Consider the following 24,721-nt stretch of genomic DNA (forward strand, 5'->3'; position numbering starts at 1 on the left):
AACTTTTTGCAACTTTTCTTTTTAAAAAACAATAGTAATACTTTTTGCAACTTTCAGTAATACTTCTACTCTTAATAAGAGTTTTCTCTCCTCCTAACACTCCCTTTTGGGAGTACTTCTTATTCTTATTTTTGTTATTTTCTTGTTAGATTTGAGAACTTTTAATTGTAATTCCTCAAACATTTTTTTTTTTGGTCAAATCTAAACTTTCTCCCGAACTTGATACAATTGTTTAGTAAATTAAATTGTTGAAGACAAGTATAAATTGACTATTATTGGATTGCAGCGATCCAACTGAATTTGAAAGATATTTCGGAGATTTCGATTCAAGGTGTTATATTTTTGATTTTTTTTTTTTACCTAATATTGCATATTTTCATTTTTATACTCTTTTGTATAAAATAAAAAGACCTTGTTGGACATGTCAATTACTAACTTTTCTTCATGTGCAAGCAATATCATTTTCCAAAAGTGCTACACAAAGGTCAAAAAAAGAAGTAATTTTGGACTTCCACATGTGCTACCACCATTGGGCCCGTTATTTTTGTCTTTGTGCAAAGCAGCAGTCAAAAAGAGGTTCTTTTTTTTTTTTTTTTTTTTTTTTCTTTTTTCCCTTTCTTACAACACAAGAATTGTCTGGCCGTCAAATATCTGCTAAGAAAATGGGCAAGGCCAGGCCACGTAACTCAACTGACGAATTCAATATATAAAAATGTAATAGTAGTTGGTGAAGGTGGTCAAGATACATACTTATTAAAGGGTTGCTGATTGATTATGGCACATTGATAGCAACCAAAAGGTCAATGAAAGTTGACGAAAGACACTTGGACCAATTCATCAAGAAGAAGAAGAAAGATCGTCATTCTTTCCCAAGAAATTAACCACTACCTATGATAAAAATAAAACTTCTAGGTTGTTTTTTTTTTTTTTTAACTTTTTGCTTATAAGAATAAATCCCAATTCTATCACTATGTTTTCAGAACCGGACCGGATAGTGACTCGGCCGAGGTCAGGGGTCAGGGGTCAATGGGTTCGACCGGGGGTCGATAGGGGGTCGAACCGGATGACGTCATAAATAAAAATTATTTAAAAATTAAAATATTATATATATAATATCTAATAATATATTGATATTAATAAAGGTATATTTATATATATTTGATGTTTCAAATATATTTAATAAGAAAATACAAAGAAATTAGAACAATCAAGTAGCAATTTATATTATTTAATAAATATTAACAAGTTTAGAATTAAAATTATGAATTTAATTGAAAAATAACATCAAATTTTAGGACAATATTTATAAAGTATCAAATATTTGAGGTATATCAATAAGTTTTAACAATTTAGGGGGTCAAAACATAATATTAAAAAGTTTGAATTTTTTTAAAAAAAAATTACTGTTGAACCGGAAAAATCGATTTTTTTTCCATCAAACCCGATTTTTGACCGGATTTTAAATTTTCGGTTTTTTAATATGACTCGGACCGGTTATCTGGCCGGTTCCCGGTTCGACCGGCCGGTCCGATCCGAGTTTTAAAACAGAGATTCTATCCACCCTACACTTGTTCATAATGAGAATGATGATACGATTTCCCCGAACGAAGAACGATATTTGGACAAGTGAACCTCGTAAGAGGTTCTTGTAGCTTTCTTTTCCAACCAGAATATCTTATCTTATTGTGACACCTTCAACTCATCCCCGATTCTTTTACTGATTCTATAAGCTTGTACGACTGATTCATCAATTCAAATTACTGGCGTGAAGGTTAGATATTAATTTATCTTACCAACTTTTGAATCTAATGCAGACTATATATATATATATATAATCCGCAGACTCCAAGACATTCCTGACATTTCAAACTTTTTCTCTGCAACTAAGAAATAAGCCTATGACTGCACAATTTGGTACGGGTGATATGAGGTTAATCTCTGTGTTGTTTTTGTTTCTTTGCCACATTGTTCTGTCATCTGGGGCGACAAGATTTCCAATGGCGAAGCCAGGATGCAGTGATACCTGTGGGGCTGTGAGAATTCCCTACCCTTTTGGAATTGGTCCTGGTTGTGCTCTCAATCAAGCTTACACCATCAATTGTACCGATGGAGTTGACAGTTCCATGGATGGTCCAAGGCCATATCTGACCATTCGACCGCAACGAGGGTCCTTACAATTCAGGCAGGTGCTGGAAGTGTCCCTGAGGGGCCAAACTGTAACCATAAATACTACAACACCTGAAGTTTGCTGGGATCAAGGGCAAGCCAATCTGCCTTCGCTCGATCCTGTCCTTAATGGAACCCCTTTCTTATACTCTCCAGAACACGACAAGCTGATGCTTGTTGGCTGTGGTAATGTTCTCCTCACTTTGGGTTTTGACAGTCCGGAGATTTTGTCTGGTTGCACCTCAATGTGTAGTAGCAGAAAGACACCCGGTTGCTATGGCATCAATTGTTGTCAAGCAAGTTTCCCTTACTACCTGAGCCAATACAGTTTGAACTTAACAGCCTCGCAGAACTTAACATCTCGTACCTGTTCATATGCCTTGTTTGTAGACCAAAAGTGGAACTTAGATGATTACTTGAACCCTTTAAAAGATCCATTCTTTCCTGTTGTCTGGTCCTGGACCCTCCAAAATTATTCAGATATTGATGCCATCTCAGGCTGCAGTCCCAAAAATAGCTCCCTTCAATTAGAATCCAGGAACATTTCCAGTTACCAGTGTGAATGCAGAACCTTAGGAGGTGATACTTGGTTTTATCAGATCAACCCATACTTAGATGGCGCATGCCAAGAAGGTAACATTTTCAGAGGATAGGGCATTTTTTTTTTTTTGTAACTTAATGATTTAACCTTTTGGTTTCAACTACCATTTTCTCTAATCATAGCAGATTGTCCTTCTGGATCTTCATCTGAAACTTATTTTTTGTGCTTGCTTGTTTCTTTTTCAAAGCCATTTCCCAAATCAGAGCCAGAAGAAGCAAGAGGGCAGCAATTATTATTGGTAATCCATCCATCACCTTTTATTTACAACTTTTTATTGATTTCAAGTTTCAATGGTATTGAAACATAACTTTTACAGTGAGCGTGTTGTACAGGTCTCTCTCTCTTTTTTTGGCAAACATAATGCATCTCATAGTATCCCTAATCTAGTTCAAGATAGTCTAGACTCCCAAATTTACTTGCAATAATTTGATTTGGAAATTACACAGGTGCTACCATAGGAGCAGGCGTGTTAATTTTCATGATCATTATTTCAATATCATACAATGCACTGAAGAAGAGATGGAACAATAGGCGCAAAGAGAAGTTTTTCAAAAGAATGTTACAACAGCAGTTACCCGCTGATGATATTGAAAACACAAAACTTTTCACTGCAAAGGAATTGAGCAAGGCTACTGACGGATTCAACAACGATCGAATACTAGGTCGCGGTGGTCAAGGCACAGTATACAAAGGAATGTTGACTGATGGAAGGATTATAGCAATCAAAAAGGCTAAAAATGTTGATGACAGCCGCTTTGAAGAATTCGTCAATGAGGTGGTCATTCTGTCACAAGTCAATCACAGGAATGTGGTAAAGCTCCTAGGTTGTTGTTTGGAGACAGAAGTTCCTTTACTGGTTTATGAATTCATCCCCAATGGAACCCTTTACAGTCTCATTCATAATCAGAATGATAATGAATTCCCCTTCACTTGGAACTTGAGACTAAGAATAGCCTCGGAGATAGCAGGTGCATTGGCATATCTGCACTCGCAAATCTCAGTTCCCATCCTGCATAGAGATGTCAAATCCAGCAATGTACTTTTGGATGAAAAGTACATAGCCAAAGTAGCGGATTTTGGAACTTCAAAGACCATTGAAGTTGATAAAACTCATTTAACTACAGCAGTGAAAGGGACATTTGGCTATTTGGACCCAGAATACTTCCACACAAGCCATTATACAGACAAAAGTGATGTTTACGGCTTTGGAGTTGTTCTTGTTGAGCTAATAACAAGACAAAAGCCAATATCTTCCACACCAATATCTTCCACACCAATATCTTCCATGCAAACAGGAGAAGATCACGTTTGCATGAGTTTGGTAGAAAGGTTTTTGAAATCCATGAATCAGAATTCTCTGCAAACGATTCTTGATTCTCAACTTGTGGATGAAAGATATGAAAACGAGGTTATTTTTGTTGCTAAACTTGCACGACAGTGCCTAAACTCAACGGGGAAAATGAGGCCAACAATGAGGGAAATACTTTTGGAGTTGGAAAGCATTAAATTGTCCAAACGTGATTCAACTATTGATACAAAATTTCGAAGTCCAAGTTGTATTGAAAATTTGGCTGATGGGATTGTTGGGAATACTGATACATATTGTACATGGACAAGTGGAAGTGATACTGTTGAGTCATCTTCAGATGCTCACCCTTTTCTGTAGTTTAATTAAGGACTTTTAAAACTAGTGCTTGAGATTTTGTACATCATTATCATTATCATTACTATGTAAAAAGTACCATGAGTCTTGGTACTTTGGAGTTAATTGTTTGAGATGTTTTATATTGTAACAAAGTTTCATACTACCTATTTCCCCTTCCATATTCTGCTGCAAAGAAAAATCCAATCTAGATTCTGAACTTGTTCTCCCAAATGTCATCTAAAATAGTCTCTACGTCGATCTCTTAAAAAACCCAAAATAAAAAAAGCCACTGTATGTGTCATGGGAATTTTCAGCAAACAATTGCAGAATGTTAAAGATAATGATAATGTGTCGCTTCATAACTAATTATTTTTTCAACTACTTTTCTTTACATGTATGACTAATTCATCAAAATGCTTGTGTGAAGATTAAACACTAAATCATCCAAATTGACTTGCTGAATTTTGCATCTCAATGCATAAGATAACCCACAATGATCAAAATAACATCTTTTAAGGACACAAGTTTCAGTTAATGTGAAAGTTTTGCATCCAAAACCATTTCTAACCCTAAACTATATGACACTTCATATTGATGATATTTTTATTTAGTAAGACAAATCTTTAATGTTTTCTGAAACAACACATTCATAATAACATGGAACTCACCTGCTATTATGGAAAGATCATAACCTCCAGATTGCAAATGGTCTGTAACAATATAACACTGTATCTCCAAAGTAGTGTATCAGACAAGGTCTAGCAGAGTCCATCAAAGATTTGAAGCAATATTAAAATGGAAGTAATAGCTAACTTCTTTGTCTCACAAAACTTAGCTAAGTGCTTTTTCCTTCATGGCACTTCCTACTTCCTACAGATCAACCTTATACTCCAAATCAATTGATCTGGCTAAAGTTCATAGAAAAACCCGTGGAAACTTCATGTGTGTCTCAGTGCCAGAGTAGAGATGAGATCCAACTTCGGATTTACAAGGATCATTCATGATCTTCTCCCAAGCAACAATAAAAGAATAATACAGAAAAACAAGGGGGCCTTTGAAACGCCTTGAAACTTGAAACTTTAGAACAAATATAACATGTATTATAACCCCAAATACAAAATTTCCCTCCCCTCACTTCTCTCCTCTATTTCCCTCCCCTTCTTCTTTTTGGACAAATTTCTCTTCAGTTCTTCATGATAATCTCCCACACACCATGCATAGGCAATCTTATATCAGTAAAGTTTCAATCTTTTCATTGTTTTCTTGAGATTTTCCTTGATATTCTCGATATAAACTTGGTGATGAAAGCTTACATTGATAAACAGGTGAAAATTTAAAAAAAAAAAATGTTTTGCAGAAGGGTCCGTAGGCGAAGGCCTCATTCATTCATTCATTTGGGCACAAAAAAAAGTGATATTCTGTATTCAATACTCATGCTACAAGTTGGAGAGAATCAGTTGTGAATGTGGGTGGGTGCTCAAGTAATTTTCATTTTCATTAAGCACAAATCAAGAGTGGAGTGCCTTGGACGTTTGTTTGAAGTGCCAAAAATTATTTGCCATTTTGAGGAGAATTTTAAAATCAAAAGGGCTGAACCTTTGCAAGAAATAAAATTTTGTGACTTTTCATAGTGTAACATTGACAAGGTTAGATAATTGGAGAGAAGGTACATGATTATGATTGGAACTTTAAAAGCGGTATGCTTCTTTTCAATTGCAACCAAAATTTGGATACAATAAATGTTAACGGTTTTTTTTTATTCCAAGCATGATTCAGATACAATGAATAAGAGGATGCAGGGAATAATAAATCTAAGAGCACATCAATGCAAACATTCAACAATACTAAGGCGTTACCAAAACGACTAAAATGGTATAGGTAGATACGATCCAGAGATGGTAATATGTTGTTCCCCTACTGGTTTACGAATTCATCCCCAGTGGAACCCTCTCTAGTCTCATTCATAATCAGAATGATGATGAGTTCCCCTTCACTTGGAAGTTGAGATTAAGAATAGCCACAGAGATAGCAGAAGCCTTGGTCTATCTGCACTCAGAAGTTTCAGTCCCCATCTTACACCGAGACATCAAATTCAGCAACATACTTTTGGACGAAATATACAGAGCCAAAGTATCCGATTTTGGAACTTCAAGGTCTATTGAAGTTGATAAAACTCATTTAACTACAGGTATCAAAGGGACTTTTTGCTATTTGGATCCAGAATACTTTCAAACTAGCCAATATACGGAGAAAAGTGATGTTTACAGTTTCGAAGTTGTTCTTCTTGGGTTAATAACAAGACAAAATCCGATATCTTCCATACAAATAGGAGGAGACCATGTTGGCGTTAGTTTGGGGGAAAGATTTATAAAATCCATGAACCAGAATTCTCTGCAAATGAATTCTTGATCCACAACTCACAGACGAAAGAATCCAAAACGAGGTTATTGCTGTTGCTAAACTTGCACGACAATGGCTAAACTCAACCGGAAAAACAAAATGTCATCTATGAAGGAAATACTTGCGGAGCTGGACAGCATTAAACTGTCCAAAGGGGATTCAACTATTCCTGCAAAGTTTGATTCTCCAAGTTTTATTGAGGAATTGCCTTTTGGGGCTTCTAATACATATTATACATGTGGTGAGTGGAAGTGTCATACTGTTGAATCATCTTCAGATGCCTACCCTTTTCTGCTTTAAATAGTCGTATTAAGGACTTTTGTACTTGGATCTTCTGTTCTGCATTTTTAATCCTACAAGTACCATTGTATATCTTTCCTTCTAATGTTGTGCTTCTATAAAATAGTCCAATCTGGATTCAGCTTCTTTACCCTCTTCAGAGTCTCTTTTTTCTGTCATCTCAAGAACCAAACAGAAATCACCAAAAAGAATAATAAAAATAAATAAATCAGTATGTCTGTTCTTGGAATTATCAGCAAACAATCAGAAACCTATTGGCTATTGCCTACTCAGAAACCATGCGTGAAGTTCGTCCAATATGTTTTCCTTGAAAATGGACGACTTCAAACAGTTTAAAAGTTCACCTGCAGTGTTGATAAGATGTTACATTAAAAGTAATTATTGCTACTACATTTTCTTTTCACTTGTATCATGTATGACTAATTCAGAATACTTGTGTGAAGAACTGAAGATTGAACACTAATTTATCTTGCTGACTCTAGCATCTCAATGCACCAAGATCCCACAAAATCCGCAATGATACAAGATCATATGATGAGTGCAAAAGTTCCAGTTAATGTGAAAAGTTTTGCATCCAAAACCATTTCCATCCCAAGACTATGGCACTTTATGTTGATAAAAGTTTGTTTTATTAAAACAAGTAAAAAATGGTCCATGAAAAATCAAATAAAATTAATTACACAAACATCTAAATACATTTGTACATGTTATTTGTTACAAAAAAAAAAAAATTAATTGCAGAACATCGATTAGATTGCAAATTGAATGCAGTTAACAATTGAACTGTGTAACCATAATCTAATATAGCAAATGGGAAATCTTAAAAATTAATGGATATTGTCACGTAATTTTTTACTTATGGAGCTATGTGAAGAGGTGATTTTTGGTTGGTAGCTGAACCGACCTAAATCAGCCCTCTCTGAGGTGGTGTGATAGGTCCGAAGTGAACCTACTTGGCTGAAGTGAATGGCGGGGCTTCTCCCCTGGGATCACTCTGACGATCAAGTTAGTATGAGAACGAGAAAATGCTAAAGTATAAGCAAATGAACAGTATGCTTACTTGTTGGGGGTGTATGTGGGGTATTTATAGGAGAGTAGAGGACAGGACGGAAGGCTCATGCTAGTGGGACCCACTCTCTGGCATTAAGGCTCTGTCTCCTGTCAGGAAGCCTGACCCTGACACTGTAGCCTTCTGGGTATGATGACGGCGAGTATTGTGCAGGTGCCATTAAGTGCCTCCAGTGCTTTTCAGATAAAGCACTGGTCTTGGGTGATGTCAGGTGGCTTGACATCATCAGCGTGCAGCTGAGGTGGAGGTGCCGAGGTCACCTACACGGTAGACCAGGGATCCGGCCGAGCTCAGGAGCTATGCTCAAGACACGGGTGAGCTCTGATGAGGGACGAGGTGAATTCACCTCGGACATACGGGCTGGTCGAGGTAAGCATCCTCAATACAAGACACGGGTGAGCTCTGATGAGGGACGAGGTGGATTCACCTCGGACATACGGGCTGGCCGAGGTGAGCATCCTCAATAATCCCTCCAAGTCTCGGGAGCTCCGGGCCAGAGAGGTACCGAGGCTTCCATGTGCCGAAATCATAAAGATTCGGGGTCCCGAAATTGCTCCGGAAGATGCGGGGACGTGACACGTAGGCGAGTCAGTTGACAGGACGTGGTCACTGGTAACCGTCGCGCCGTGAAGTAGTGGGACGTTTCATGCAAAGAGGGTGTCAGATGAAAGGACGGGACATTAATGAGGAGAGAGAGAGATACGTCCTTTTGAATTCGAACGCGGCCGCCTCTTCGGATTCTTGCCATCCCCTATAAATAGAGGGTCCTTTTCACCGCATGGCCCATCACTTTCTCTTCTGCTACTTGTAAAATTCGTGTGTTGCCGAGGTCGATCCTGCCAGCCGAGATCACCGCCGAAGTCATCACCGCGTCCGATATCGTAGTCAATAGTAAGTATCTTTCTTTCTTTCCATCTTGTCTTTCACACATGGCCAAAACAGCTAAGACCCATAAAGAAACCGTGTCACCGAGCTACCAGACCGAGGTGAGGCCAGACCCTGAAGAAGTGACGACGTCCAGCTCTGAGGGGTCGACGCCGAGCTCTGAGGAAGGATCAGCCGAAGTGAGAGCCGGCGAGGCAGGCTCGGGATTGGAGTCGTCCGAAATGAGCGATGGTGGTTCCGAGGTCGACTATGATACCGAGCTCGGGACCGAGATATCTCATGACAAGGGCGTACCGGAGCCAGTCGCTCCAAGGGACGCGACCAACATTGACTTCGGCAAGATGCCGAAGTTTAGAAGTCGCATAGGAAGAGATAGGGCCGAGAAGGTGATAAACAAGTACCCTTTCCGGCCGGGGTACGAAATTACACCGCCCGGGGTGGATGACTCAGCCGAGAAGCCCTCCTATGGCGCGGTGGCCATTTATGTCCAACAGCTGGAGGCCGGGCTGAGGATGCCGACGTCGAGGTTCTTAAGAGATGTACTTCGTCACTTCGGCGTGAGGATTATTCAGCTCACTCCGAACGCTGTCCGCATCCTCATAGGCTTCGAGATGCTCTGCCGACATCAGGAGGTGACTCCTTCTGTAGACCTCTTCCGCCGATGCTACACTCTCAAGGCGCACGGGACGGACAAGGGATGGTTTTATATCTGTAATCGGAACAACGCCATCCCGAAGTTGGTGATTGGTGCTCCAGTTCGATCAAGAATTGGAAGCGCAATTACTTCTTCGTATCCGGAGTGGACTTCCCTAGGGGTTTTTGGTAGAGGCCAATCAAGGCAAAGGCCGACCCCTCTGCGGGGGACGCCGAGGAGAAGTCCTTCCAGAAGTTGATGAAGTCTGAGCTTCGGCTGTTCAGCCATGACTACCCCGAAGCCGTGCTCGTTGATGGGGGAATAAGTCGAGCCGTGATCAATACCACCAAGACTCCCTTCTTTTCCACTAAACTTGAGAAACCTTGTAATTTTCTTTCATAACTTTGCTTTCACTTCGGCTAAGGCATATGATAATATTTGTTCCTTGTGCAGTGACTAAGCTGTCCGACCTCGTCGTATCGGGCTCGTCCGAGGTGGCCAAGAGGCCGAAAAAGGAAAAGCTCTGATGATACGTCGGCCCCTCCGCCGAAGAAGAAGTCACAAGGGCAGGCTACCAAAACTTCGACTGCCAAAAGCACTCCCATCTCAGCAGGACAAAGCAGCTCAGCCGCCACGGCTACCGGGTCCACCTCGTCTGTGCCAGAGGGAGAGCCTCTCGGAGTCGTCATGGCACTCCCGCCTCCTCAAGGCCGAGGCAAACAGCTGAAGCCCCCGGTAAATGCGGTCTCGGGGACTTCGCTATGGAATCGTTTCCATAGCCCCCCGGTGTTTCCCGGGAAAGAGAAGACGCACCCCGGCGAACATTGGTGTCCAAACTGGAAAGTGTCGGTCAACGATAGGTGCAGCCATCCTCGGGTTGCCCAAGAGCTAGTGATGCACTCCACCTTGCCAAGGGACTTGGAGTTCATGAAGAAACTGTCCCCGGCCGAGATGGTTCAAAGCTTCATGGTGACCACAGCTTCCAACTCAGCCTTTGTGGCCGAGATGACACACCGATACTGTGCTTTGGTCGAGGAGCAGGACACCGGCAAGCTGCAGAATCAGATCTCCAAGTTGGAGAAAAAACTGGCGGTGTCCGAGTCTGAGAAGGCCGAGCTTGAAAGATGGCTTAAGGAGGCCGAGGTGAAGGATGAGGAGGCCGTGGCTACCATCAACAGTCTCAGATCGGCCCTCGAGAAAGAGCAGAAGAGGGGGGACGAAGTGAAGAAGTCACATGAGCAAGCTCTCGAGGGTGCTGGAGCCTCGGTCGTTGACGCTTTTCGGAAGTCCGAGGCCTTCATCAGGGACCTCGGCCAACTGCTCACGCCGAACTTCATGTTTGGCTTCACATCAGCCATAGACGAGGCCGCAGCTCACCTCTCCTCCGAAGCCTTGGAGTCTTTGAAAAATCATGTCAACTACAATGAGGACTCCAAGGAGTTATGCGACCGGATGGCCGAGGGCATCCAAGCTGGAAGGAACCTGGCTGAGGTCCAGGACGAGTTCAACAAATGGCTGTCCGAACTCGACGAAGTGCTCGAGGAGGACACTGAGGGAGACCTCGGTGCAAAGGTGGGCGAAATGCCTGGAGGAGATGAGCTTCACCCCGGCGGGGAAGAGACCAGCGAGAAGGCTGCCCAGGAGAGAGCCAAGACCGGGGATGGAGCCGAGACGGGGGTCTAGGCTTGTGGGTCTTAAAGGGGTGGCCGAGGTGGAGATTGCTTAGTAGCGTTCCGACCTTGGCCTTGTATTTTTTGTAACACCTCTTTTCTGTTGAATGAAAGTCTATTTCTTCTCATCTCAGCACTTTAATTTCTTATTTTGACTTCGTCCCTTGCTTGTCCCCCTTATTTTTTAACAGCGCAATATCGATGTTGAAAAATAACATAACATCCGAAGTCATAACTTGATTAAAAATTCAAGCATAATACAATTTGAAGTTCTCGGCGTGCCAAGATCTCGGCACTAATGAGCCATCTCGGTAACTCAATTTACAATATTCCTTAAGGTCAGATTCCACAACTCGGTAAGGCCTTCCCATTTCGGGCATAATTTCCCTTGCGGTTCAGCTCGGCTGACTGAGTTTTTTCTAAGAACCAAGTCTCCAGGGTGGAATCTACGGTGTCTGACGCGGGCATTGTAATAATGTGCCAGTGTGTTCTTGTAGGAAGCTATCCGGGCTGAGGCGAGGTCCCTTCGTTCATCGACGAGGTCGAGATCCAGCTGCCTCTCTTCGTTGTTCACCTCGGCGGCATAGGCTGCCAGCCGAGGGTTGGGGGTAAAGATCTCGGCCGGGATGACAGCCTCGGCGCCGTAGGTCAAGGAGAAGGGGTCTCTTGCGTAGCTGACCTCGGCGTGGTTCGATACGACCATAGGACACTGGGGAGTTCCTCCACCCAAGATGACCCAACTCGGTGGAGTCGGGTCTTGAGACCATGCAAGAGAGTTCGGTTGAAGTTCTCTGCTTGACCATTGGCCTGGGGGTGGCCTACCGAAGTGAAATGTTGTTTGATGCCAAGGTTTGCGCACCAAGCTTTAAAGGGGTTCTCAGCAAATTGCCTTCCATTATCCGAGATGATGATCTGTGGTATGCCGAAGCGGCAGACGATGCATTTCCAAAAGAATTTTTGAATTGCCAGTCCGGTGATGGTCCTCAGAGGCTCGGCCTCAACCCACTTAGTGAAATAATCCACAGCGGTTACCAGGAAGGTATAACCCCCGACGGCTCTGGGAAAAGGACCTATGATGTCTGTCCCCCATTGCTCGAACGGTCAGGGTGAAGTGATGGGAACCATGAAGTTTGAGGGCAGGTGGTGCTCGGGTGCGTGGACTTGGCAGAAAGCGCAGCCGAGAACAAGATCCTGGACGTCCTGCCGAACAGAGGGCCAGAAATATCCAAGAAACAAAGCCTTCTTGGGTAGCATTCTGTGGCCGACGTGAGCTCCGCACAGGCCTTCGTGGATCTCGTGGAGGACGTGGCGTCCTGTCTCGGGAGTGACACACCTCAGCCATGGGCCGAGGTAGGAACGTTTGTACAGCTCTTCATCACGGAAAGCGTACCGAGCCGCCTTGCGTTGTATTCTTCTCGTCTCGGCTCGGTCTTAGGGGAGGGTTCCCTGACCCAAGAAAAGGATGAACGGGGTCATCCAGGTTTCTTCAGAGTGCACGGGGCAGGCCACCTCTTGCACGTATCCTGGTTCACTCAGGACCTCCACTAAAATTGTTTTGTTGAGGTCAGAGAATGATGTGGAAACCAGCCGGGATAGGGCGTCGGCTCGCTTGTTTTGGGACCGGGGTATCATTTGGATTTCAAAAGACTCGAAGTACGCGGTGAGTTGGTGAACTTTGGAGAGGTACCGTTGCATGGTCTCATCCTTGGCCTCGTATTCACCAAGAACTTGGCGTACAACGAGTTGGGAGTCACTGCGGACGTGGATTTGCTGGACGCCGAGCCTGCGGGCCAACTGGAGTCCAGCAAGTAATGCCTCGTACTCGGCCTCATTATCGGTGGCTGGGAAGCCAAATCGGAGGGCGTACGAGCACACCTCTCCCTGAGGTCCTTCCAGGAGCAGTCCGGCTCCGCAGCCATCTCAATTAGAGAATCCATCGACATACAGTGTTCACAGGGATGGGGTGGACACCTCGGCAGAGGCGGAGGTGGACTCCGAACCTTCCGTGAAGGTGAGCTCGGCAAGGAAGTCGGCTAAAGTTTGTGCTTTTATGGCGGTGCGAAACTCATACGACAAGTCATATTCTCCCAATTCGACAGCCCACTTGGTGAGGCGACCAGAAGCTTCGGGTCGCACCAATATCTGACGGATGGGCTGATCGGTCCTGACGGAGATGGGATGAGCTAAGAAGTAGGGCTTCAATCGCCGAGCTGCGTGGACTAGTCCCAGCACAAGTTTTTCTACTTGAGTGTATCGAGTCTCCGGTCCGCGGAGAGCTCGGCTGACATAGTAGACTGGCACTTGAGTGCCCTCATCCCGGATAAAAACAGCGCTGACAGCCTCGTCAGCTGCAGAGAGGTAGAGGTAGAGCTTCTCCTCGGGCCGAGGTGAAGCGAGAGTTGGCAGGTGATGGAGGTATTGCTTCAGCTTGTCAAATGCAGCCTGGCACTCCTCAGTCCAGGCGAACTGATCAGACTTCTTCAGCACCTTAAAGAAAGGCAAAGATTTCTCAGCAGATTGGGACAGGAAGCGGTTCAGCGCGGCCAGGCGCCCATTTAGTCTTTGGACTTCTCGGAGGTTCCGAGGTGGAGACATGTCCTGAATGGCCTTGACCTTGTCGGGGTTGGCCTCGATTCCTCGGCGGGAAACCAGATATCCTAAGAATTTTCCGGAGGTGACGCCGAAGACGCACTTCTTGGGATTCAACTTCATCCTCGAGTCCCGCAGGACGCCGAAGACCTCCCTCACATCGGACAGAAAAACCGAAGTGGTTAGGCTCTTGACGAGAATGTCGTCCACGTAGGCCTCCACATTGCGGCCGATCTGGTTTTTGAAGAGGCGGTTAATCAACCTCTGGTAGGTCGCCACGGCGTTCTTTAGCCGGAATGGCATGGTAGTATAGCAATAAGTACCTCGGTCGGTGTAGAACGCCGTTTTCTCTTGGTCCTCTTCACTCATCCCTATTTGATGATACCCTTTGAAGCCATCTAGGAAGCAAAGGATCTCGTAACCCATCGCCGAGTCGACGAGGGTGTCTATCCTTGGGAGAGGATAGCAGTCTTTAGGGCAGGCCTTGTTGAGGTCGGTGAAGTCCACACACATTCTCCATCCACCGGTATCCTTTTTGACCATGACTGGGTTGGACAGCCAGGTGGGATATTGGACCTCATGGATCATCTTGGCGGGCAAGAGCTTGTCGACCTCATCCAATATGGCCTTGCTACGTTCGGGGCCGAAGTGCCTTCGCTTCTGCCGCACAGGGCGGGCCTGTGGATTAACATTGAGTTGGTGAGTCATGAGCTCGGGTGGCACTCCGACCACTTCATCCGCGGACCACGCAAAGACATCTCGGTGGTCCTTGATCAGGCAGATCATTTCTTCTTTCAGGGGTGAGGGGAGTCCGGCCCCTACTTGGATCACTCGATCAGGTTTCGCTTCATCCAAGACCACTTGTTCCACCTCATCCCCGGGCTCAAGCCTGCTGGGCTCTCCTGCCTTCTGAGGATCAATGCAGTCTATGGAGAGGACCGCTAGCCTCTTTTCTTCTGACCTCGGTGAGGGTCGGGGTGTGACTGCAGCTTGAATGGTGGCGAGGTAGCATTCGCGGGTTGCGCCCACGTCGCTGCTCACCTCGGCCACCCCCGCAGGTGTCGGGAATTTAAAACTCAGGTGGTAGGTGGAGTATACGGCTCTCAAGGCGTTGAGCGTGGGTCGACCTATCAGCATGTTGTAAGGAGAGTCCGCTTTGACCACCGCAAAGCTAACAGGCACGGTTCGGCAGCGGGGATGACGCCCAATAGTCACCGTCAAGGTCACCATCCCTTCCGGGTGAACGACGTGTCCCCCGAAGCCGACAAGGGGAGTTCTGACCGGAGTGAGTTGCTCCCTGGTCAGCTTCAAGCTCTCGAAAGTTCGGTAGTACATGACGTCAACCGAGCTTCCGAGGTCAACATAGACCTTCTTGACTATGTAATTATTAGTAAGGACCTCGATCACGAGAGTCTCGTGATTACTGGAGGCGGCGGGCACAGGGTCATGGGGACCGTAGGTGATCACCTCGAACAACCGGGAGCTCGGCTCCGCCGCCTCCATGCCGGCCTGGCGATATGTCCGTTTCCAGGAGTTCTGACTGTCTCCTCCCGTTGGGCCACCTGAGATGGTGTTGATCACTCCGACAATATTTGGGCCGTAGCCCGGCGATCCGTCGCGTGGAGGCCTCTGATCCCCCTTATGGTCCTCAGGACCTCGGCAATGGAGTTTGGTATCCCGCCTGTCCTCTCGGCGGGGTCCCCGGCTCTCCCGGTGGGAGGCGCTTCGGTTGAAATCTCCATCTTTGCGGACAAATTGTTTCAGGTGTTCTTGACGAATCAGGTTTTCGATTTCTCGCTTCAGATCGTTGCAATCTTCGGTCTCGTGCCCGACGTCTCGGTGGTATGCACAATAGAGGTTGGAGTTCCTCCTATCCCTCCTTCCCGGAATCTCAGGAGGTGTTCGGCCGAGGTGATTTTGCCTCATCACCGCCAAAACATGAGATCGGCTAGAATTGAGCGGGGTCAGCTCGGCGTCCGAGGTGGAAGATCGGCCTTTCACGATCCGGTCAAAGACACTCCGGCGGTCTCGGGGTTGGTTTGAAGTGCCACTTGGGTCTGGTTCACCTCGACCGGTGTCTTTCTTCCTCCGGGGATCTTGCCTCATACGAGATGCTTGGGCTTCTCGCTTCATGCGATTTACATCCTCATTTCGGATTCCCTGGTCCACTCTTTCCCAGAGTTCCCGAAGTGTATGGGGGTACTCCCGATAGATTTCGGTGTTAAAGATCCCTGCCACTAACCCGTTGGTGAAGGCAGCGATAGTTACCTGCTTGTTCTGATCAGGTATCTGCACATTCTCCTCGTTGAACCGTTGGGCGTACGAGCGAAGTGACTCGCCCTGACCCTGTTGCAGGTTCAAGAGGTAAGATGAAATCTTGGTGATTGGTCGAGACGACACAAAGCGGTGGATGAACCGGTCTATCAGATCATCCAGGGAGGAAATACTCCTTGGTTCTAAACTCCAGAACCACTTCCGGACAGTCCCATGTAGAAAAATGGGGAAAGCCCGACAGATCACGGCGTCGGGGACTTAGTAAAGTCGGAATGCGGAGATGAAGGCGCGAAGGTGATCCTCGGGGTCACCTCGACCGTCATAGGTGTGCAAGTTTGGAAGCTTAAAGTTCGGGGGCACCATTTCCCCATTGATGTCATCAGTGAAGGGCGGAGCCCTCATGTAGTCAGAAGCTAGGCCTCCAGGGCGCCGAGGTGGGTCCTCGACCCGTTTCCCTAGCAGTCCCCGGGAAAACGCCCGGGAGATGGAGGCAAGTTTAGAGGTCGCTTTGGAGGACGCGCGCCTGGAGGTACTCCGAGAGAGACGTCCCTCATCAGAGTCCTCTCCTGAAGGTATTTCAGGGGACTTCGCCGATCTTCTCTTGGAAGATTCGACTTTTTCTTTCCCCTGCCTCTTGAGGTACCTTCCTAGTTCCTCAAAGATGTTGGGGTTGTCCGTGACAAACTCGGCCATCTTGGCGATGGCGTCTTCGTTGTTGGGCTGGGTCTTTTGGGACCCTTGTTCTTCAGAGATGCGATCATGCTGGACTCCCGAGGTCTGCCCAGCCCCGTTTGAGGGAACTCTTCCGCTTCTGGAGCGCGTGGATCTCATTTTAGTATTGATCTCGTTCCCACAGACGGCGCCAATTGAAGGGGTGATTTTTGGTTGGTAGCTGAACCGACCTAAATCAGCCCTCTCTGAGGTGGTGTGATAGGTCCGAAGTGAACCTACTTGGCTGAAGTGAATGGCGGGGCTTCTCCCCTGGGATCACTCCGACGATCAAGTTAGTATGAGAACGAGAAAATACTAAAGTATAAGCAAATGAACAGTATGCTTACTTGTTGAGGGTGTATGTGGGGTATTTATAGGAGAGTAGAGGACAGGACGGAAGGCTCATGCTAGTGGGACCCACTCTCTGGCATTACGGCTCTGTCTCCTGTCAGAAAGCCTGACCCTGACACTGTAGCCTTCTGGGTATGATGACGGCGAGTATTGTGCAGGTGCCATTAAGTGCCTCCAGTGCTTTTCAGATAAAGCACTGGTCCTGGGTGATGTCAGGTGGCTTGACATCATCAGCGTGCAGCTGAGGTGGAGGTGCCGAGGTCACCTACACGGTAGACCAGGGATCCGGCCGAGCTCAGGAGCTATGGTCAAGACACGGGTGAGCTCTGATGAGGGACGAGGTGGATTCACCTCAGACATACGGGCTGGTCGATGTGAGCATTCTCAATACAAGACACGGGTGAGCTCTGATGAGGGACGAGGTGGATTCATCTCGGACATACGGGCTGACCGAGGTGAGCATCCTCACTATGCATATGGAGGACAAATATAGATCAGTAGGGAGAATAATGTTTGAGTTAAGTTTTAAATTAGTGTACAAAAGGTGAATAATCATGAAAGGAAACATTAATTCCATTATGTTCAAATTAAAAAATTGTAATAATAATGTTCTTTGATTCAAGCCGTAATATTTAAATCTATTTAGGAGACAAAGCATCATCGTAATTAGGGGTGGAAATTGAAGCAAATATACAACTGTGAGACCTCCTTTTTTTAATTTTATCTGTTGCTTTCTTCTTTGCTTTTGATAAAATATAATATTTCATTCCACGAAATCTACAACAATGGTAGAAAATATATTGAACATGCAATTAATCATAGCATTAAAAATCTAGAAAATTACAAATATTATATTGTGAAACTCTAACATATGAGATAAATCACGAGTAGCCAATGAACCCAAAATCGATGCTGAGAGCAATCTAAGATCTAACATATAAATTTAAAATAACTTTTATATCTAATAAAAAAATAACTAAACAAAATTCCCTTGAGGATATTCTAGGTTTTGGATTAGCTGTTTTTGGAGGTGTTTTTGAAAAATTTTGTTATAGCAGAATTTTTAGAGTACATTTTGGGATATTTTTAAAAAATATTTTGGGATATTTAAGAGTAGAAGAATTTCTAAAATATATTTTGAAATATTTTTTAAAATTTTAAAAAAAATTTACACTCATTTTTAGATTACCTTTTAGAGTATTTTTTAAAAAAATTTTATTGTATTTGAAAAACACTCTCATCCAAACAGAGATTTTAAAATTCATACTAATAAACACATATTTAGTAACTTGTGACCTCTATTCAATCAGTATAACAGATATTTAGTCTAAAGCTAATAGTCCAGAAATCGCCTGAATAGCATTGCAACTGACGTAGCTTGACCTGAACCTCTTAAATTTCTTTTCTTTTCTATTTTTTCTTCCAAAAACATATAAAATTCATAATTAGCAATCAATCCATATAACATTATCCTATATCCGATCTGAACAGTAAATTATTATATGTTATTTCGCTTTCAAGTTCCTCATGTATGTTGACTTTATACAATTATATGGAGGTGAAATGCTTCTTGTTTGTCTTCAAAGAACCAATATCTTATCGAGGCGCCTTCCTGGCAAATGAGAAAAGGCATTGCAATAATAAAAAATTAAGTTCAATTGCGGTACCTTTTGACTACATTTTATTATTTTTATACTGATTGACAGGTGTCGAACCTGTGCAATAACAATAAATAAATAAATAAAACTTAACTATCACCAAAAGTAGCCAATAATCAATTTAGGTATTGGAGCAGGGACTCTAGATGTGCAATGGGTTACTTGATTTACCCTATTCTCGAAGACTTTGGTTAATCCGATATACCCGAATTAATTATTTAACTAAATTCACTAACTAGCAGTCAGTGGCAAGTAGGGTCGTCTCCTCAGGGACTGGGGAAAAAAATTTATTTCCTTTGAATCAGAACAAATAGGGGGTTTTAAATTTAAAAGCTAATTAAATAATTTAACTACAGAAAATAATTAATTAAAAGAAATAATTAGGAGAGCTCTAACCAAGGGTACACTTCAGAAATGGTTCAAGCACTGATCATTGATGCAAAAATAATCCCAACAATTATTAATAGATTGGTTATAGTTGTCATGCACGCGATAAACAACCAACCCTTCCTTAATTTCTCGATAGTTAAGGTGCGACCGTTAATTATTTCTCTAACCCAAAAACAACTCTAAATACGACCGTAGAATTTAATTGCTAGATTGCATTAACAATTAGAGAAGTTCAATCCTAACTAACAAATACGCGCCCTCAGGGGCTTGGTCTGGTGGTTGAGGTTGCTGAAGATGGAGCCTCAGGTCCCTGGTTCGAACCTTGCTGCCAGCAAGTTGCTGAGGGTGGTGAATAGTCTGCGGGGTCCACTCCCTGCGGGACACACCAAAAAAAAAAAAAAACTAACAAATACGCTACGAGGGTTTGTTTAAACTAGATCATACTACATATTCAATTACCCTTATTTAGCAAAATAACCTATATAAATAATTAATTATTACGCACTAATCAATCATATACAAGAATTATAATAATTAAAAGCAAAAAATATAATGAAAAGCGATTTAGATTCCACAATAATTACTACTGAACCAATTTATCAGTTGTCTCTTAACTAGAATTGGGGATTTAGTTCCCCATCAATTGAGAACAGCCCAAGCGAGTATGTCTGACCAGAGCCATGAATTCTTGCTTTTAGATCGGTCTACCCAAGAAAGAAAAGAACAAGGGCTTTCGTACTCTCAATTTGTTTCCAGTGCAAGCGTACGAAGGAGTTTAGTTTCTCCCTTTTGTATCAGTCAAGCAGAAGTAAAAGTAAGAGCCAAAAATGTCAACAATGGCGGCTGCCTTCTTTTTGCTCACAAGTGCTAAGCAAATCAATAAAACAAGTAGTCCCCCGAAAATGGAGGAAAAGATTTCCTCTTATCCGAAACTGGTATTCCAAAAAACAAAACTCCCTCGATAAAATAAAATAAAATTTATTACAAGTTAATTTCTTCAGCTTTTCAAGTGAGCTCCACTGCTTTAAATGTCCCGCGTAAGATAAATTTTCTATATTTTGATTTTAAGCATTTTTCAGCATTAAATCCTGTAATTGACATCAAAATTATATTCGGGTAAAATCCAATCAATTAATGCAATATTTAATCAAATAACTATGCAATTAGGTCCCAAAATATCCCACTAAAATGCTATCACTGATTGTTTACTACCATTTTTCGAACTTGAACTATGACAAATTCAACGAAGAGCTCGTTGTCAAGATTAAATATTAATTCATCCCAACTGACTTTCTGACAATTGCGTCTCAACGCATCAAGAAATCCTACAAAATCTGCTAATGTTCCCACCGCTCTTTAATTGCAACATGTCGGCCTTTATTCAGCAATCAAGAAACGAGGTTTAGCTTCACAATTTGGAATGAATGATCTAAGGTTTATCCATGGTTTATTTTTGTTTCTTTGCCTTGTTGTTCTATCTTCAGCTGAGACAAGATTTCCAATGGCGAAGCCAGGATGCAATGATACTTGTGGAAATGTGACAATTCCATACCCATTTGGGGTTGGCCCTGATTGTGCTCTCAATGAAGCATACAGCATACTCTGTACGGATGTCTCTGGCGATTCCATTCATGGTTTAAGGCCATATCTGGGGCTTCATCCGGGACAAAGTTCCCAGACAATCATGGAGGTGCTGGGAATCTCCCTGAGTGACCAAACTGTAACCATCAACTATCCAGTTTATCAGATCTGCTCTGTGAACGGGTCAACGGTTGATACGGCCTTCATGGACAGTTCCCTTGCTCAAGTTCCTTTCTATGTTTCCAGAGAACATAACAAGCTGATGCTTCTTGGCTGTGGTAATGCTCTCCTCAAATTGATAAATGGCGGTCCGCAGATCTTGTCTGGTTGCACCTCAATGTGTAACAGCACCATGATAACCGGTTGCTATGGTATCAATTGTTGTCAGGCAAGCATTCCATACTACCTCAGCCAATACAGTTTGCGCTTAACAGCCTCTCAGAACTTTACATCTAGCACCTGTGCTTATGCCTTCTTGGTTGACCAAAACTGGAAGTTAGAGAGCTATATCAACCCTCCAAAAGTACGTCTGGTTCATGCTCCTGTTGTTTGGTCCTGGCCCCTTAATCATTCTGAAATCGTTACCATCTCAGGTTGCAGTCCCAGAATAAGCTCCCTTGAGTTAGAATCCAGCACCATTCCCACTTATCAGTGTGAATGCAGCACCTTAGGAGATGATACGTGGTTTTACCAAGTCAATCCATACTTAGATGGTGCCTGCAAACATGGTAAGTTTTCGAGAGAGCGGATCGTTTCTGTAATAAATTTTTCCTCCCCCTACCATGTTGTCCTTTCTCTAAAAATTTGTTTCTTTTGAATCTTGTTTCTTTTTGAAGCCATTTCGGAAATCAGGGGCAAGGGGAACAGAAAAGCGATTATTACTGGTAAGCCATCCATCCTTTCTGTAACTTCCATTTCTTATACTAAGAAAATTAGTCGGAAAATGGTCTTCATTTCAACTGTTGTTTAAAGTTATCTTTTGCAGTGATGGTGTTGCACATGATGATAAGGTGTCTGTTATGTGTGTATAGACTCTGATATTTAGTATTAACCTAATCAAGAATTTACACAGGTACTACCGTAGGAGCTGGCATGTTGATTCTTTTGATCACTGCCTTTTGTTTGTACAACGTAGTAAAGAAGATATACAAAAATAAGCGCAAAGAGAAGTTTTATAGAAGAATGTTAAGACAGCAGTTATCTGCAGAGGATATTGAATATGCAAAGCTTTTCACTGCTAATGAATTAAGCAAGGCCACTGACAACTTCAATGAAAATCGAATACTCGGTCAAGGTGGTCAAGGTACAGTATATAAAGGGATGTTAAATGATGGAAAGATAGTAGCAATCAAAAAGGCAAAAAATGTGAATGACAGCCGCTTTGAGGAATTTGTCAATGAGTTAGTCATTCTGTTGCAAGTTAATCATAGGAATGTGGTAAAACTCCTAGGTTGCTGTTTGCAAAGTGAAGTCCCCCTACTAATTTATGAATTCATCCCCAATGGAACCCTTTACAGTCTAGTTCATAGCCAGAATGATGATGAGTTCCCATTCACCTGGAACTTGAGACTAAGAATAGCCACAGAGATAGCAGGAGCATTGGCATATCTGCACTCAGATATTTCTGTTCCCATCTTACACAGAGATGTCAAATCCAGCAATATACTTTTGGATGAAAAATACATTGCCAAAGTATCGGATTTTGGAACTTCAAGGTCTATTGAAGTCGATCAAACTCATTTAACCACACGTGTTCAAGGGACTTTTGGCTATATGGATCCAGAATACTTTCTGACAAGCCAATACACAGAGAAAAGTGATGTATACAGCTTCGGGGTTGTTCTTGTTGAGCTACTAACAAGACAAAAGCCAGTATCTTGCATACATACAGGGGAAGATGTCAGCTTGAGTTTGGCAGACAGGTTTCTGAAATCCCTGAATCAGAATACCCTCGCGACAATTCTTGATCCTGAACTTGCTGATGAGAGAAATGAAGAAGAGGTTATTGTTGTTGCTAAGCTCGCACAACGATGCCTAAACTCTAACGCGAAAGCAAGGCCAACAATGAAGGAAACGCATAGGGAGTTGGAAAGCGTGAAATCATCCAAAGGGGATTCAGCAATTCATGCAAAATTTCACAATCCAAGTAGTGTTGGGAAAGAAGCTGTTGGGATATCTGATGGTACATGTTATACATGGACAACATCAAGTGATACTATTGAGTCACCTTCAGATGCGTACCCTTTCATGTATAAAACTATCTAATTGAGGACTCCATTTCCGCTTTTCAGTAATGCATTTAGGTTCAGCAATATGACACTGATTCCAATTACGTTGTGCAAGCCAGTGAGGATCTTCTCTTGACTGCATGTATGCATTAAGCATCACTTTTACTGCATGACTGCAACACATAAAGTAGAATGAATCTTTGTTGATTTTAATTTTGGTAAATTACTTATAACTCCCCTGTGGTTTTACATAATGCTAGGTGACCCCCTCTTAAGGTTTTAAAATAGCCACATAACCCTGCTATGATTTTGTGTAAAGTGGAATATAGATAAAAATGCACAATCAGTTACAGCATTTATAGCAAACGCACTTTAAAAGCGCATGTAATAAAATCTTAATTTACATGTAACCCTCTTATAGTTTGTACAGATATCCACTCTATTCCCGTGTGATTTTTGCATTTATCCACATAATCTTTTTATACTTTTTATACAAGGTAATTAAGCCATCAACTGATTTAGTAGGGCACTATTGGTATTTCAATTAATGACGTTACATAGGCCAATTTTTGGCAAGTTTTCATTTTTCATTTAATCATAGGAAGATGAGATGGACATTTTGAAATTTTATGAGGGTCACGTGACGATAAATGAAATCGCAGAAGGTTATATGTAATTTACCCTTTAATTTTTTATGCATGCAACAGTCACATAATACTGAAATACCAGTGCCTGAAGATTGTAATGCTGAATTGAGCAAAGGGATTAAGTATTTGAAAATTTTTCATCATTTAAAAAAAAAACATAGAAATAGAAATGGTTTACATTCAAGGGACGCCCAAGTGTTGACAGTGTTTTGGACTTGGTGTAGACCATACTCTGTAGACACAAAAGGTTCAGAAACCCGTATTCTTTGTGGGCCTAGCAGTTCGGTTCCACTCGTTCAACGGGCTGACACGAGCTCCAAAAATATAGCAGCATTTTAAATTAGTATTCTTCATGGGTCTGGGAGCACGGCTGTATCCGTCCAATGGCAATGGGCTAACGTGGGCTGCAATAAAGAGGGGCACATACAATCAGAATCTGGGACCGCTATTGGCAATCCGTACTTTTTTTTTTTTCCTTCCCTTGGTCTCTAAAATACCCAGTCTCTTTCTCTCTCCAATAAGTCTTAGAATCTCCTTTCAACCCAAAAAAAAAAAAAAAAAAAAAAATTTTTTGGAATTTCTCAGGTTATCGACCCATAATTGACCTGCGTGTGCCAATTAATGAAAATATATCATTTTATTTCAACGGCGAATTTTGACCACTTTTAGTATAGAGTCAATATCTGCATAGTCCTCTATTCCATTAATTTTGCTTATGATGTTATTATTGGTTGGACTTAAGTGCGACAAAGACGAGACACCATCAGGGACAAGTAGAAGCTTTAATGGCTGAAAGAGTTTCGGAGGCCCTTAATTAGGGGTGTGCAAAATCGAAAAATTCCGATTTACTGACCGAATTCGAATTGAATTTGGTTCGGATTTGGTTCCGATTTGGTTCGGATTTGGTTCCGATATCCACTCT

General features: G+C 42.9%; 4 protein-coding genes across 4 annotated transcripts; 2 read left to right on the forward strand and 2 right to left on the reverse strand.

Moving 5' to 3' along the window:
• Positions 1-1,898: 1,898 nt before the first annotated feature.
• On the forward strand, positions 1,899-4,536 carry LOC113708148 (wall-associated receptor kinase-like 1). The gene is made up of 2 exons (XM_027230616.2): positions 1,899-2,799; positions 3,214-4,536. Exons 1-2 carry the CDS (start codon positions 1,899-1,901, stop codon positions 4,431-4,433), a joined length of 2,121 nt encoding a protein of 706 aa, XP_027086417.1. The 3' UTR covers positions 4,434-4,536.
• A 7,150-nt stretch (positions 4,537-11,686) lies between these two features.
• Positions 11,687-12,073, reverse strand: LOC140014225 (uncharacterized). The gene has a single exon (XM_072064653.1). The coding sequence runs from the start codon at positions 12,071-12,073 to the stop codon at positions 11,687-11,689; it is 387 nt and encodes a 128-aa protein (XP_071920754.1).
• A 1,247-nt stretch (positions 12,074-13,320) lies between these two features.
• Positions 13,321-16,926, reverse strand: LOC113708147 (uncharacterized). The gene is made up of 2 exons (XM_072064654.1): positions 16,594-16,926; positions 13,321-16,305 (listed from the first exon to the last, which is right to left on the reverse strand). The coding sequence occupies exons 1-2, from the start codon at positions 16,924-16,926 to the stop codon at positions 13,321-13,323; spliced, it is 3,318 nt and encodes a 1,105-aa protein (XP_071920755.1).
• Positions 16,927-20,583: 3,657 nt separating this feature from the next.
• LOC113707744 (wall-associated receptor kinase-like 1) lies at positions 20,584-23,365 on the forward strand. Its single transcript, XM_027230048.2, has 3 exons — positions 20,584-21,652; positions 21,761-21,808; positions 21,997-23,365. The coding sequence occupies exons 1-3, from the start codon at positions 20,764-20,766 to the stop codon at positions 23,187-23,189; spliced, it is 2,130 nt and encodes a 709-aa protein (XP_027085849.2). The 5' UTR covers positions 20,584-20,763; the 3' UTR covers positions 23,190-23,365.
• Positions 23,366-24,721: the final 1,356 nt, after the last annotated feature.

Source organism: Coffea arabica, chromosome 9c, assembly GCF_036785885.1.
Source record: "Coffea arabica cultivar ET-39 chromosome 9c, Coffea Arabica ET-39 HiFi, whole genome shotgun sequence".
Taxonomy (NCBI): domain Eukaryota; kingdom Viridiplantae; phylum Streptophyta; class Magnoliopsida; order Gentianales; family Rubiaceae; genus Coffea; species Coffea arabica.